This window comes from Amblyomma mixtum, chromosome 1, assembly GCF_055824585.1.
Source record: "Amblyomma mixtum isolate Tamu chromosome 1, ASM5582458v1, whole genome shotgun sequence".
Lineage (NCBI taxonomy): Eukaryota > Metazoa > Arthropoda > Arachnida > Ixodida > Ixodidae > Amblyomma > Amblyomma mixtum.
The window spans coordinates 304,931,224-304,945,038 of NC_143012.1; the positions used below are offsets into that span (position 1 = coordinate 304,931,224).

The window sequence follows — 13,815 nt, forward strand, 5'->3', positions numbered from 1 at the left end:
CCATATCATTAACGAGTGTCCCGTGTAAACTGTTTGAACATGTCATTTATTCTAATCTGGTTAAATTTCTAGAAAATCATTCGTTTTTTTTCCCTCATCAGCATGGCTTTCGTCAATCATTTTCTTGTGAAACGCAACTCATTTCCTTCACCCATGATTTATTTGATGCATTAGACAAGGGATTTTTCATTGACTGTGTATTTTTAGATTTTCAGAAAGCATTTGATCTTGTTAATCACCAACTACTTTGTTTTAAGCTCGGTAAACTAAATATCGACCCAAACATTCTTTCATGGATCGAGAGTTTTTTGCGTAACAGAACTCAATTCGTCACTGCAAATAACGCTGATTCTTCACCATGCTCTGTTACCTCCGGCGTGCCTCAAGGTTCCGTGCTTGGGCCGCTATTGTTTCTAATATACATTAACGATCTTCCAATTTCTATTAACTCCACAATCAGGCTTTTCGCAGATGATTGCGTTATTTATCGAGTAATCAAATCCGCTTCAGACTCATCCTTACTTCAAAGTGACCTAAATAAGGTATCTAGTTGGTGTAATGTTTGGCTCATGAGACTGAATACTAACAAGTGTAAGGTCATGCGCATTTCACACCGGTCTGCTAACGAAAATCTTATTCCCTACAATATTTCAGGTTCTCTCCTTGAGCAAGTTACCACATATAAATATTTAGGGGTTCACATAACTTCTAACCTTTCATGGCAGGCACATGTTGATTATATTGTTAACAATGCTAACCGCATGCTTGGCTACTTGCGTCGTAATTTTTCCATGGCTCCATCTTCTTTAAAACTGCTACTTTATAAAACCTTAGTTAGATCTAAATTAGAATATGCGTGCTCTGTGTGGGACCCGGGACTTGAAACTCTTACTAATCAGTTAGAGTCAGTACAGAATCGTAGCGCCAGATTCATTTTGTCTAACTTTTCCCGCACTGCTAGTGTAACTATAATGAAAAATACTTTGAACCTTCCTAGCCTTTCCCTTCGTAGAAAACTCGCGCGAATACTAACTTTTCACAAGATTTACTACCACAATCATCAGCTAAAACGGGATCTTCTTTCTGAACCATCGTTCATATCACCTCGCACGGATCATCGCCACAAGGTACGCATTCCATACTGCCGAAACAATGCATATTTTAACTCGTTTATACCAAAGACGGCGAGCGATTGGAACCACCTGCCCACCTTGGTTGTCGACATCTCTGACAACTGTTTATTTAGAAATGCCGCGGAAAACTGTGTTTGACTAGGCTGTTTTCTTACGTAATGTGATTTGTATTTTGTTCAAGCTTACGTTTTTTCATTCCTTGCTGTATAACATTACATTTTCCGTTTTACTTTTTGTTTTCATTTTGCTGCATTGTTTTTACTTTTTTGTTTTTACTTTTTTATCCACTCCCTTCTGTAACGCCCCATGGGGCCCTGAAGGTATTATAATAAATAATAAATAATAAATAAATAAATAAATAAAGCTTGAAAATATCTTTCGCAATTTATGCATTTTCAGAGTGCAAATAACTGAAAACATAAGTCAAAACTCTGCGTGCACTCATCCTTGAACTCTGACATTAGTTCTTGATGCTCGACAACCTTAACCCAAAGGGACGTCATAGCGTCTCAATCACAACCCCCCCCCCCCCCCCCCCCCCCCCCTTTGTATTCCAGTAAGCAAAATGAATTTTTAGCCCTTGCTAGAATTTCGTCTTAGCTGCGACTGGAATAAGACACCGGTTACGTCTCTCGAAGTCTCGGACGCCCGCGTAGCAGCCGTCCATCTTGACCATGTCCACCTCCCAGGAAGCGAAGGTCTCGGCGTCCGTGTATAGGCTGTTGAAGCTGCCCGGGTAACCTGCGCACGTCTTGGTCCCGACGTCGCCGTAGATGCCCAGCTTCAGGCCCCGCGCATGCATCTGAAATGCGCAAACAAAAAGAGGCACTGTAGTGAAGTGCCCGTAAAATATTCTAGCAACTGATGGAAGTAACAAAAGCGTTTAATTAAACGAAGTATGATCAGGACATCTAAGCAGTAAGTATTAAGACAAGAAAACTTCTGTTGAGTGAGATGAAGCACTAGTGTAGTTGAAATTGATTTAGAGCGTTCGAAGAGCACTTTTCGCAAATGAGAATATTTGGCTTCCTATGAATGGTTCTTTAGTTCTTACTTCTCTCAGTTTCGAGGTAGCGCGGTTTCTCCGCAAATTGCCCCAACATTCTTTCTAGTCTGTTTGGTGCGCTGTGACATTTGGATCTGGAAGGTTTAGCTTATTCTCATTTCTCTATCACAGATATGCGGTATAAGTATATTTTCGCTTTATGTTTTAGCATAACCGTGCAATAGGATATTTCACGGAAATAATTCTCGGTTCTTCTGCAGGATGCAGATTACCAGCACAGATACTCTTTAAAGATAGGGCTAAGTAGCGTAAGGAGCCTACTCAGCGCATATATGTTACGCCGGTTCGTAAGGTCAAATAACTGTTCACCACAGAGCCGACGGCACGCAGCACAGCCGGTTCAGCAGTAATAAAACTTTTTCTTGTTCTGTCGAGCATTTACTTGCTGATAAAGTGAATCCCACCATTTAATTTTTTTTTTCGCGCAGACTCTAACCTGAAGCAATAAGCAACACCAGCTCGTGTCTCAAACCCCCTTGCCTGTAATTTCTAAGCTCCCTTATGAGTAATGTTCAAAACACTCGTTACGTCCAGTACAAGGCACAAAGATCGCGCAGCGCTTTTGAGAGCACTCACGAAGTCGGCGATGTGCTTTATTCCGTTGGGGAAGCGCGCGGGATCCGCCTGCAGCCTCCCGGTGGCGTCGCGCTCCGCGGTCATCCAGCAGTCGTCGATGTTCACGTACTCGTAACCCACGTCCCGGTAGCCCTCCGACACCAGCGCCTCGGCCATCTCCTTGAACAGCCGTTCACTGCGAAGTCAACAACTTATATGGCGCGAGATGAACACAACGGTGATCCTAACTGGCTCGTTAGAATTTTGAGGATTGCCGCTGGAAAGAAGTTTTCGACGATACGCACGAAAGGTGATTTCACTCTGCGCTCGTTATATATAAAAAGCGAAATTCCAAGAAAGAGCAATGGTGGCCTGCTCCAAGACGTGTTACATTGAAATCAAGTGACTTTTTAGTAATGAATTAATGAATATGCAACCCATCAAACAAGTAATCATCTAATTGATTGATTGATTGATTGATTGATTGATTGATTGATTGATTGATTGATTGATTGATTGATTGATTGATTGATTGATTGATTGATTGATTGATTGAGCGGATGAATTAGCTTTGGACTGTGCGGAAGTTAAGGCGTTTTGGCGGGCTAGTTGTTTCTGAAGCATGACACGAACAGCGCGATCTCGGACACGCACATACTTTAAGGTGGGCCAAGAAACAGTAAAACACAGCGGTTTTACTGCCGAGACGTCATGTATATATACGCAGACGGCACCTAACAGATTCCGGAACACAAGCGCCGAGAACAAACAAAAATTAAAACACTTGCTCAGGACATGAGCCAGACACTCTCTCTGTCGTCATCTGCGTATTTATACATGATGTCGCAGTAATGGAGCTTCGGTTGTAAGCCAGCTCTGTGTTCGTCGATTTCTTCGTTCTATTGTGGGTGTCTCAGATCAAGCTGTTCGCTTCGGGATGCAGTAAGGAAGGATGCAGATTGTTTTCGACCTGCACCGAAATATCAGTACTTTGCTCCTCGACCAAAATGCGGCCGTCGCGACAGGGATCCGAACCCGCGACCTCGGGGCCAGCAGGGAAACACCACTGAAACTGAATCACCACGAAGGGTGGTGATTTCAGAACACCTTCAAATGATCTCGAATAAAAAAAAATGATGGTACCTTATGTTTTCTGGCGCATTCTATTAACTTTGCAATTTTTTTTTTACAAAATGGAATAAGAAACTAATTTCACAACTTTGACTAGGCCATTCGAACAAGTTGGCTATTTCTTGAAGGTAGGTAATAAAGGGGACAATCAGACGCTAAGCTGAAACTGGCCTGCCCCGTACCAGCGGTTACCTAGAGTAAGTTTGAAATGTGCTTTTTCGCGACGTTCGGAAAAGGCTTTGGGGCAAGTGTGAGGGAGAACAGCTCCCATGATTTTTAAAGCCAATCCACGCTCAAATGTTAAATGCGTGAATACGCGCATTTTTGCATTGTTTTATTAAGGCACGTTGCGGATAATTCCCTCCAATTCATTTTATCAGTAAAAATTGATTCTGCGGCTCCTTCTGCGTATGTTGACGTTTGTACGACAGCAAAAGGCGTATTTTTTACTTAACCCTCCTTTCGATTCAAACTGGGGACTCCATGATCTCCGTTTAGATGCGAATGGCGGAATTGACTAGCCTTTGTGATCTGCGCCCAGAAAACTGTTTCGACTTAGCAGAGTGTGTTTGCAAAATCGGCGATCACGTCATCACCTGCGTTTCATTTTAGTGGCCCTTTCTAGTTTACAAAAGCTCCGTTTTCAGTGAAAATAATGTCTTTGTCGTTAAAATGTGATAATCGATCAATACACGCCACCTTATATAATTCATCAGTGTTCCTTTCAGTTTCGTCTTCTGGCTGTTTACAAATGGCCATCGCCGCCTTCGATATCACAGCCGGCGAAATACTTCTCTTGCTTTCTATCAACCCTGAAGTTACACACAACAGCATGCAATAATAAAGAGGCAAACGGATTAACCGAGAAATGAACTGTTACAAATTGAGGACCCTGAACAATTCTTATTAATATTCGCCAAAGGCAAGCATGAGCTCATACTTCTGACGGGCGTAGCCGGAAGCAAGTGTTTTTTTTTTAATAAAGCGCTAACTAGTGCATAACGTAAGACATGCGTTAACAGGGGCGTCACTCATTAAACGACTTCCGACACTTTCGCAATCTGGAGCCGAGATAGCGTAACCATGCCGTTACAATTCCATTCCTCCTCGGCCTTCGTGATTGGCGGTGGCGTCACCACTCCCAACGGTTTGCGCGACAGGCATTAACAACGGAATAGAATCGAGTGAAAAGACAGGCTACAGGTTAATTTCCTGACCTGATGCACTTGTCGGGCTCCCGGGCGCAGTCGGTGTTGCACAGGAATCGCTCCCAGGCCAGCCATCCCATGGGTGGTGTCCTGGCCACCCCGTTCTCTAGGCAGAGCGCAGGCGGCCACGCTCCCAGCAACAGTAGCGGGACAAGGAGCAGCCTCATCGCAGCTGACGCCGCAGCGGTGTTGCCCGTGAAGACAGCTGGTCGCCTCCTCATCTGCTGAACGCTGCACGCGCGGACGCAGCTTCGATGACGCCGGAGGAGCGACGCACAGGAGAGCACTCGCGCGACGCAAAGCGCACCCGATTGCAACGTCGGGCGGATCTGCGGCACGTTAAAGCCAGCCAAGAACACGGACTCCCGCCTTGGGGCAAGGAAGAAATCGAAAGCCTCGCGAAGAGAGGAAAAGTGGGCACGCGGAATGAATAAATGGGAGAGGAGAGAAAGGGAGGGGGGGGGGTGCTGTTTACACGTACACACGCACACACGCACGCTGGAAGGATTCAGGAGAGACGTCCAAGCCTCTTAGCTTGCGAATACCGGTAAAGTGTTGCGCCAGAGGGTCTGGCGCGCTTAAGAATGGAGAGGAAGTGTGGACGGAGATGAAAGGAGCAGAAAGAAAGGAACGGTGGCGGAGTTTCCATAGCACGAGGATCAGGAGGGCGAGCGTAACAATTTTGCGCGGCCGCCATCCGTCAGTGCGGCGGAAAGATTGGCGGCTCGCGAGGCGGGCGGGCGACTGTCAGAGGCGATATAGAAGGAGTCCCTGTCTTGACACCGGGGCGGTGGAGGGCTGGGCTGCACATGAACGCGTTTCCGGAAGCCGGCCGTATTAGACCTTGACGAGCACGCCTCTTACGTAAGCTGAGGGTAGGAATGAGCGCGGAGGGTGATGTCGCGCGCGGGAGACGGTGAATGGAAACATTTATCAAAACGCAAGATATAATAGTGTGGAAGAGTTTTTTCTAGGCATTTATTTCTGCAAGAAACTATTCGCTTTTTTGTTTCCAGCAATCTCTCTTCCTCCGGAGCAAAAAATTTCTTTTCTTTTTGTCAGTGTATCTAGGACTCCATTCCCCGAAAGAACGACTGCGTGCTCTGAATGTGCGCTTAACCGAGACGTAACATCTCTCTTTTTTTTAGTGGAATGCACCGGAGCGATCTCTATTTTGAAACCACCAAAATTCACTCTGAACATTATTAATAGGTCACTTTTTCTTCATCAAGGCTTCATTGCTCCAGCATGTTTATTTTGAAGTGCCAGTTATTAACTTTATTTGGGGTTCATCCACTTTTTTCTGCTCTGAATTTTGGAAAGAAGGCGAAACGTACGCTGCCTAACGAGTCAGAGCGCCTTTCAAAGCATTTTCGGATTATGTCCGTGCTGAGCAAATAATAGCTGGTATTTTGGGTGCAGATTAAGCTATTGTGGCTCACAAAATATAGGACGACTGTGCTTTCGCCAGTCTGCCTAACGTTTTGGTGTCTTGATATTTACATTAATTTAATGCTTCATGCAATACAGGTCGACAGTCAGAGCTGCCCCAAGCGGCATCCCTGCTTCTTGTTAGTTTTGCTATTTTTCCCTCACTCTTAAGGCAAAAATACAGCCCGAGCAATGCAATTGATGCAATAAGAAAGCAAAAGTCGCAGTAACAGAATTATAATACGAACAAAAAGTTCAAACATGCAAATATGCAACGCTACTCTTATTATGTTCGCGGAACAAATAATGCTGGGCCGTTCTTTCGCGTTCCCAAACAAATACAAATATTCGGGACTGAAGGCTTTCGGGAGCAGAGTGTGCTCTTGTAAAAGATGATGACAGCGAAAAAAAACATATTTGTCATCAGCGCAGACCAACTTTACTTCGGCATACGCCCGTCAGCAGCCTGACAGCGGGAGTAGATGGCGAGCAGTCGGTGAACAAGGAGCCCTAAGCCTTGTTCCAAAGTGCCTTCTGTACAAGCGTTCATGCACTCCGTACGAAAGACGTATCAGGGCTATCGTTAATGGGTTTTTTCGTGTCAAGGCAACACTGCGGGTTGTGTGACAAGCCCCTAGGCATCGGTGTTAGTTTAGACTTCCTGAGTATTTTTTTTTTTTGACATGCATCGCTACCGAAGTCACACAAGCCGCCTCCATCCCAATTCAGTCAGCGGTATCAATTCTATACAAGTGTGTTGTTCAGTGGGGAAACGAATAGTCCGTAGCATTGTAGCACGCACCTGCCGCAGCTTCTTTTAGAAAGCGCGCTGACGAAACCACTCAGTCTTCCCTCAGCTACGGTGGACATTCGTTCCAATTTCAGCAGCGGACGCGGCAAGCAGGCAGGCTCACTTACGCGTATGTGAGCTGGCGTTGACTGTATAAACGTCGTGCTATTTTATATGCTTCCGTTTACGCTCCGCGCATGCTGTTCCAAGAGCGTTGTGTTCTGAGCTAGATGGTTAGTGATGTCGGAGAGGTGTAATGTAAAGGCAGCGCGAAAACAGAAGGACACGACAAAAAACAAACAAAAAAAAACATGACGATAGCCCAGGCACTGATGCCTTGTCTGTGGTGTTGTCACTGTTTAGACTTGTCAGGTTCAGTTTTCACGCCACTTTTTTCATCGCTCTCTCGAATACTCACCTGCAAGTCCGTCTGCCGTCTGCTTGACAAACGTATGAGCAAATCCACTGTGTCCGTCTTTTGCTTAGCGTCGCATTTGCGAACCTGTAGTCATTCGTTGCTGGCGAGTGGTCTGCCTGAGAAGTTGTAGCTGCGCCGAGGTGATCGAGCATTTGTTTCGTGCGTGCCCTCAATTTAGCGTGCACAGACAGAACTCTGTCCGTTGCACTCGACAGACTTGACAACCGCCCGCTGATAGACGCAGAGGTCGTCACCGCGGAAGCGCTCTGAAGCCCTCTCTGCCCTGCTGTTTTTAAGTCATCCAGCTTCCGCGGTGGACTGCCGCTAGCCGCAAGCTCAGTATCGCGTTTTCGTTACGTACTTCCGCCTTTTCATCTTCATTCTATTCATTTATATACACTTTTGCTCCTTCTCCTCTAAGAGCGACATTCTTCACGGCTAATAATCCTGCCTTTCCTGACTTTTCTCTGTGCCTCCCCTTATAAAAATGGTCTATAGACAGTCTTTAGACTTCTTATAGACTTTATTGCCTTCCTATAGACTTCTTTTTGTCTCTTCATACTCTACAGACTGTCTACAGGCCATTTTATAAGGGGTGACACAGAGAAAAGTCAGGAAAGGCAGGATTGTTAGCCGTGAAGAGAGTCATTCTTTGAGGATAGGGAGCAAAAGTCTATAGGCTTCTTATAGACTCTATTGCCTTCCTATAGATTTCTTTTTGTCTATTCATAGTCTACAGACTGTCTATAGACAAAAATTTACTAAAAGTGTATGGCCCAAAATCTATAGATTGTCTATAGACTGTCTATAGCATTTGTATTGCCCATAGACTGTTCTCTAGGATTTGTCTATAGAAAGTTTTTGGACTTTTTTGGACAGAAGTCTGTAGACAGTTTATAGACTGTCTAAAAAAACTTTGTAAGGGTCGTATTAAAAGCGTGCTGGAAGATTCACCGCTGTTGTAAAAATTTAAGAAGAGTTAAGTTTAGTATAGATTTTTTTTCGAATCCCATAGGCATGCTTCAGAAAAAAGGTGTTGACTATCCCTTTCTCGTTCACCAAAAACTTCAAACTGCGTTTCTCATCGACAGAGTATGAGGGAATTTGTTCAAACCTTCCAGCAATTTTTAGCGTGCCCTCATATTTATGACTGAACAAGTGCAAAGGTGGCGTATTCAGCCGCACGTGTTACTGGACTGCTTTCACAAGCTACTAAAAGCAATGCTGACGTAACGTCTGTTGCGTAAGTTTACAATACCCCGCGCCGTTTATCCGAACAGCGCTGGGTATTGTAAACTTATGCAACCGCCTGCATTTTCAGAACTCTGCGTCCGTAAATGCACAAAGGTGTGGTTGAATAAAACAAGATTTGTTTCCTTGAAGATTTTAACGTTTACTTGCTATTAAACTGAACTATACAGTGGAGTCATCGTGGTAAATTGAAGCAGAAAATCGGTGAAATCGCTGTAAAATCTTCTACAAAGTCTGCCACTTTAGGATTTGATGCGCATCCGATTCGTTTTTACTGCGCTTGGGAAGAGGAGAATATGCCTTTTATTCAATTATTTTTAATATTTATTCAGCACGTAAAATAAAGAGAAATGGATTACTGTTATTTAGTCATAAAGGTTGTTCAAAGTTAAGCTTTACACGTTTCTTAAAATTGGGCACTGAGCATTTCGTGAAATAAACATCTGCACAGAAAATGTATCTCCGGCGACACAAAGTGAGATGATAACTGTCACCACCATTACCTTATTTAACTAACATGTTAATGAACTTTTTAAGCATTGCGGCTAGCGTGAATCTTTATAATGTAAACGTAGAAGCGGTCGCGTTTCTAGGCTACTTCATTTTTTTATTTATCTCGAGCACATGTGTTCAGAGACATCTGCCTTCAAAGTGTCCACTGGGGTACGATTACGAGTCGCTCTCAATTTTCGTCTCAATTTTTGAGACTATGACGTCAAAATGAGACACCGCGAGACGCTGACCACAGAATCAACCAATTAGCAGCGAGGTTGCGGTGGCTAGTAGCAGGGCTCCGCCCCGGAAGCAATTATTTGCAAGATAAGGGACCGTATGCTAACGTTTTGCTGTAAACACGCCGTTAATAAAATGAACAATGTTTTATTTTGCTAACAAACTATGTGTCAAACTCAACAACATGAAGTAAAACAAGAAGCGTCCTCAGTTTTGCAATTAAGTTTGCTCTTAAGTCACTTTTGCTGCCGCGAGGGCACGCTGACGCTGGAAAAGCATCGGCTAGGCGGCGCGAGCTGCCGCCCAATTCAAAGAATTCAGCCTTATCCATCCTCACACATATTTAGCCATCGCAAGCTAGGCAGCCAGAAAAAAAAATCAGCTGATTCGAAGGCTGTCTTTTTTTTTTTACATATTATGTAGTATCAAGATACTGCACGGACGTCTTAATTGCGCGGAAAAATCTGTTCGAAGGCAATGATTGCTACGGGCCTACCGAGATCAATTTGCAAGAGGGAAGGAAAGTTCGCACTGGCGAGTCACAAACGTCGCGCGACCGATTTCGGTCAATTAGTTACGGTTTCCGAAGCACTTGTAAAGCGGGGAGGGAGCGTAACAAATCGATTTAAACCTGTCGGGCGACCTCCGCGACTCGCCAGTGTGAACCCGACTAGCCTGTGCTCTCGGTCGGCGCCTGCTATCGATGACAAATGTGCTCTAACACGACATACGGGGCAGACCAGTGCAGCTGCTGGGAGCTTGCCATCTCAGTGTGGGAAATGAGAGCCGGCATGCCAGGTCACTGTGGCAACAATCGCTACCTGCCTCGTAACCACTAATGCCGCTCGCTTCGGGCTAAGAACTTGATGTTCGTGTTGTTGTCGCCCCGTTCCGATGATGCTCGGATGACGCCGCCAGGGATACTGCGGAGGCGAAAGTTTAAGCGAAGGAAGCCCTCCTTCGCCGCCGCCTTGTCTTGGGGGTCTCGCCGGAAAGCGCGCACCTTATGCGACTTAACAGTGGTCTCCGCAACCCGCCGCAAACGCTTGCTCACAGTCGGTTGGGCTACGCCGACGTTTACTTCATGTCCTACGGTGCCTTGACACCCACCGGCGGCGAAGAAGCGCAGCGAGCGCAGTACTTGCTGCTCCACTGACCGCACACTCACCCGCACACCTCCAAGTTCAACGGCGAGCTCGTCGCACAGCCATTGTGCAGTCTCCTTCCTACGTCAAAATGTCGGAACAACTCGTCCCGCACGTCAAAACCATCTTCATGCACCCTCCCACATCGTTGCTCGCGCGACCACCGGCGATGTAAACAGCCGCCATTTTCTGTCTCAAACGGTTGGAGACCACTCGTTCCGGTCGCAAAAAAAATTGTCTGAGTCGGCTTGCATGGTTAGGTAAGCAACGTCAACACTTCTGCACGTTTATGACGTCAGCAGGTGACGCAAAAAATCAATTTGGCCGCTGGTTACGGTCGACCAATAGGAACGGGGCAAATGAGACACTTCTTGAGACACTTTCCAATTGAGATTGAGACGATTTTGAGCATGTCGTAATCGCGCCCCTGATTTCGTGAAAATACGCATGCAAGACGGTGAAACTCCTCCCTACTGTGACGCAGCCATTGCGTCGAGCTGTTCTTCGATTTCGACAGCCGAAAGTGAAAGGGAAACAGTTATCAGCTTCACGAAGGGCTCTACGCCGCTGGAAGACGAAACGCCGCTTCACTCCGGTAGTGCTTTCGCGCCTATCCTCACTTCCTTACATGCGCAATTACACGGACCGAGATGAAAATTTCAACGTGGCTATTTCCGAACACACGCATGCTAAGAGAATTCTGCAAAATGGAATCGTATAGGAGCACGGCTGCTCATTATATTCAAATAGAAACATGCCCGCTTACCGGAGTTACTAAAAAGTACACTAATAAATTTTAGTTAATTAGCTGCCAGACGATGGCAATTATTATCTCACTTTATGTCCCCGTGGCCCCTGAACATATGCGTAAAGGTGGATTTCACGCATTACTCAGTATCTCATTTTAGGAACTCTGCAAAGATTAATTTTCAACAACTTGTATATTCTGAATGATAACTGAACTTCGCTAAGAATTGGCACACCGCATGATACTGATAACTGGTTCTGAGCTATGTTACATCGAAATTACATGTATGTTTTCACGCACAAAAACTAATAGGCGTGATTTGTTACAACGACAGAACTGTCGCCCCTACGCTCGGGGCTCTGTATTGCTAATGTGAACAGCCGAATTGTCAGGTTCATGTTCAGAATTTTTAGCCCTTGAAGATAACTTAAGGCATTGTATATTTAAAAGCAGCTTAGAGCGGCTGAACAAATAGTTGATGAAGTAAATCTAGAGGAACAAGAAGTAAGCGGAGATAAGAGAAGAGTACAGATCCGAATTCGCTTGATAAACGTTCTTAAATGTCCTAAGAATGTTGCGTTTATTCACCGTTGATAGTCGATCATTATGGTATCCGCTCTTTTTCCTTCTCTGTGAGATGTTTCCCCGATTTCACACCTGCAACGCCCTCGAAGAAGGACAATCAAGGTTTTGTTTTTCTTTATAAGTTTAGTATAACTACATCAATTTATACCCTATCAACAACGTGATAGCGCAGAACTAAAAAAACATTATGTGCTGTTGGTGATTTTATTATCCTGAGAGCGGTAAATTTCGTTAACTGCTTCTTATTAATAATAGGTTCGGTTTATGGGGTTTAACGCCCCAAAGCGACTCAGGCTATGAGAGACGCCGTAGTGAAGGGCTCCGGAAATTTCGACCACCTGGGATTCTTTATAAATATTGTTTTACACATAACGTTATAAAAAACTTAGTAAAGCCTTGTCGGTAGTTATCTGGCATTCATAAATTAATTCCTGCAGTATGTGTGGTCTCGATATATTCGCTTCAAAACAAACATGCGCTTTGTTTTTGGACAAAAGTAAACAAACTCTGTGCGGAGGCCGTCAAAAATGCGCGCATAGGCACCGTGAAAGCCGAACAAAAAGTCACGTACAGGTAAACAATAACCAAACTAGTTATTATTTCATGAAGGCAGCGATACACAGCTTTGGCACGGCGAGCGGGAAAAGGATAACTGTGCTTAAGTACACCAGCGCTTCATCTTAATGCAAGGTGTGGTCATCCTGTAAAAACGCCAAATACCTCCTTCCCCAAGAGTAACCCGAACCTCGATTCCCCGCCTGCTGAAGATAACATTGTTACACACCAATGATACGCACAGGAGAACGAAATATATCTTTACCAAAGAGGGCAGGTAATTGCGCTGTCTCAAATGCAGCGTAGCTGCCAAGTGCTTATATACTTTTTTCTACCTCCGCTGCTTAAAAACTTCTTCCAAGCATGCCATATGCTAGGCCTCCCAAACAAGCGTCTGGCACTGCAGCTCAAAATGCAAAACTTTCACGTCTCACCTCCGTTCCTCTAGAGCGATATCCCTCGCGCGTGGCCTGGAAGCCCCAGTGATCTGCGCGCGACGTCCAGCGCGTGGGGCGATGGCTGCTGAGTTTGCGTCGAAAAGAGCGCTGACAGGGTCTCCCCGTGGCCGCCGCTTGCGAGTTCTATCGCTGATTGCATCTTCTTGGGTTGCGCTCACACTCGCGGCCACACGCGACCGCCAACTCGATCGGCCGTCCCCTTGGCACACAGTCCCCCTCGCCGCTCTTAAAACGCCGCGGCCGCTATACTTGCGCTTTTTTGGCCCTCGCGTGGGCTGCAATTATCGGTGTTTCCCGGCATTGGGTTAATTAGCCTGCACTGCACGCAGCTCAGCGAACACGAGCCGGGAATTCTAGGACGGTGTGTAAGGTGGGCGGAAGGCGAGAGCCTCCCGTGGCACGCGGTGTGAAAAGGAGGCCTTCGCCAACGGCCGTGACGTTACGCGCGCCGTTGAGAAAGACGCGAGGCGCATCTCTTCTATAGTCACCGCAGGACCTCGGGATTTATGGGCTCCTTCTATTTTTTTCCTTTTGTAGAGCTGTGTTTTGGGTGCTCAACTCAGGGACGTCGCTGCGATTTATTCGTAATGAAGTCGGGTGCGGAGGTAT

The 13,815-nt window shown here is 45.6% G+C and overlaps 1 protein-coding gene across 1 annotated transcript in view; it reads right to left on the reverse strand.

Moving 5' to 3' along the window:
- LOC149372278 (alpha-N-acetylgalactosaminidase-like) overlaps positions 1-13,327 on the reverse strand; it is a 32,167-nt gene extending 18,840 nt beyond the window's left edge. Inside the window, exons 1-4 of the mRNA XM_089566709.1 lie at positions 13,183-13,327; positions 5,103-5,324; positions 2,776-2,950; positions 1,761-1,935 (exon numbers count right to left, since the gene is read on the reverse strand). Coding sequence (XP_089422835.1) covers positions 1,761-1,935; positions 2,776-2,950; positions 5,103-5,314 — 562 coding nt within the window. The 5' untranslated portion in view covers positions 5,315-5,324; positions 13,183-13,327. The remainder of the gene's footprint in view (positions 1-1,760; positions 1,936-2,775; positions 2,951-5,102; positions 5,325-13,182) is intronic.
- Positions 13,328-13,815: the final 488 nt, after the last annotated feature.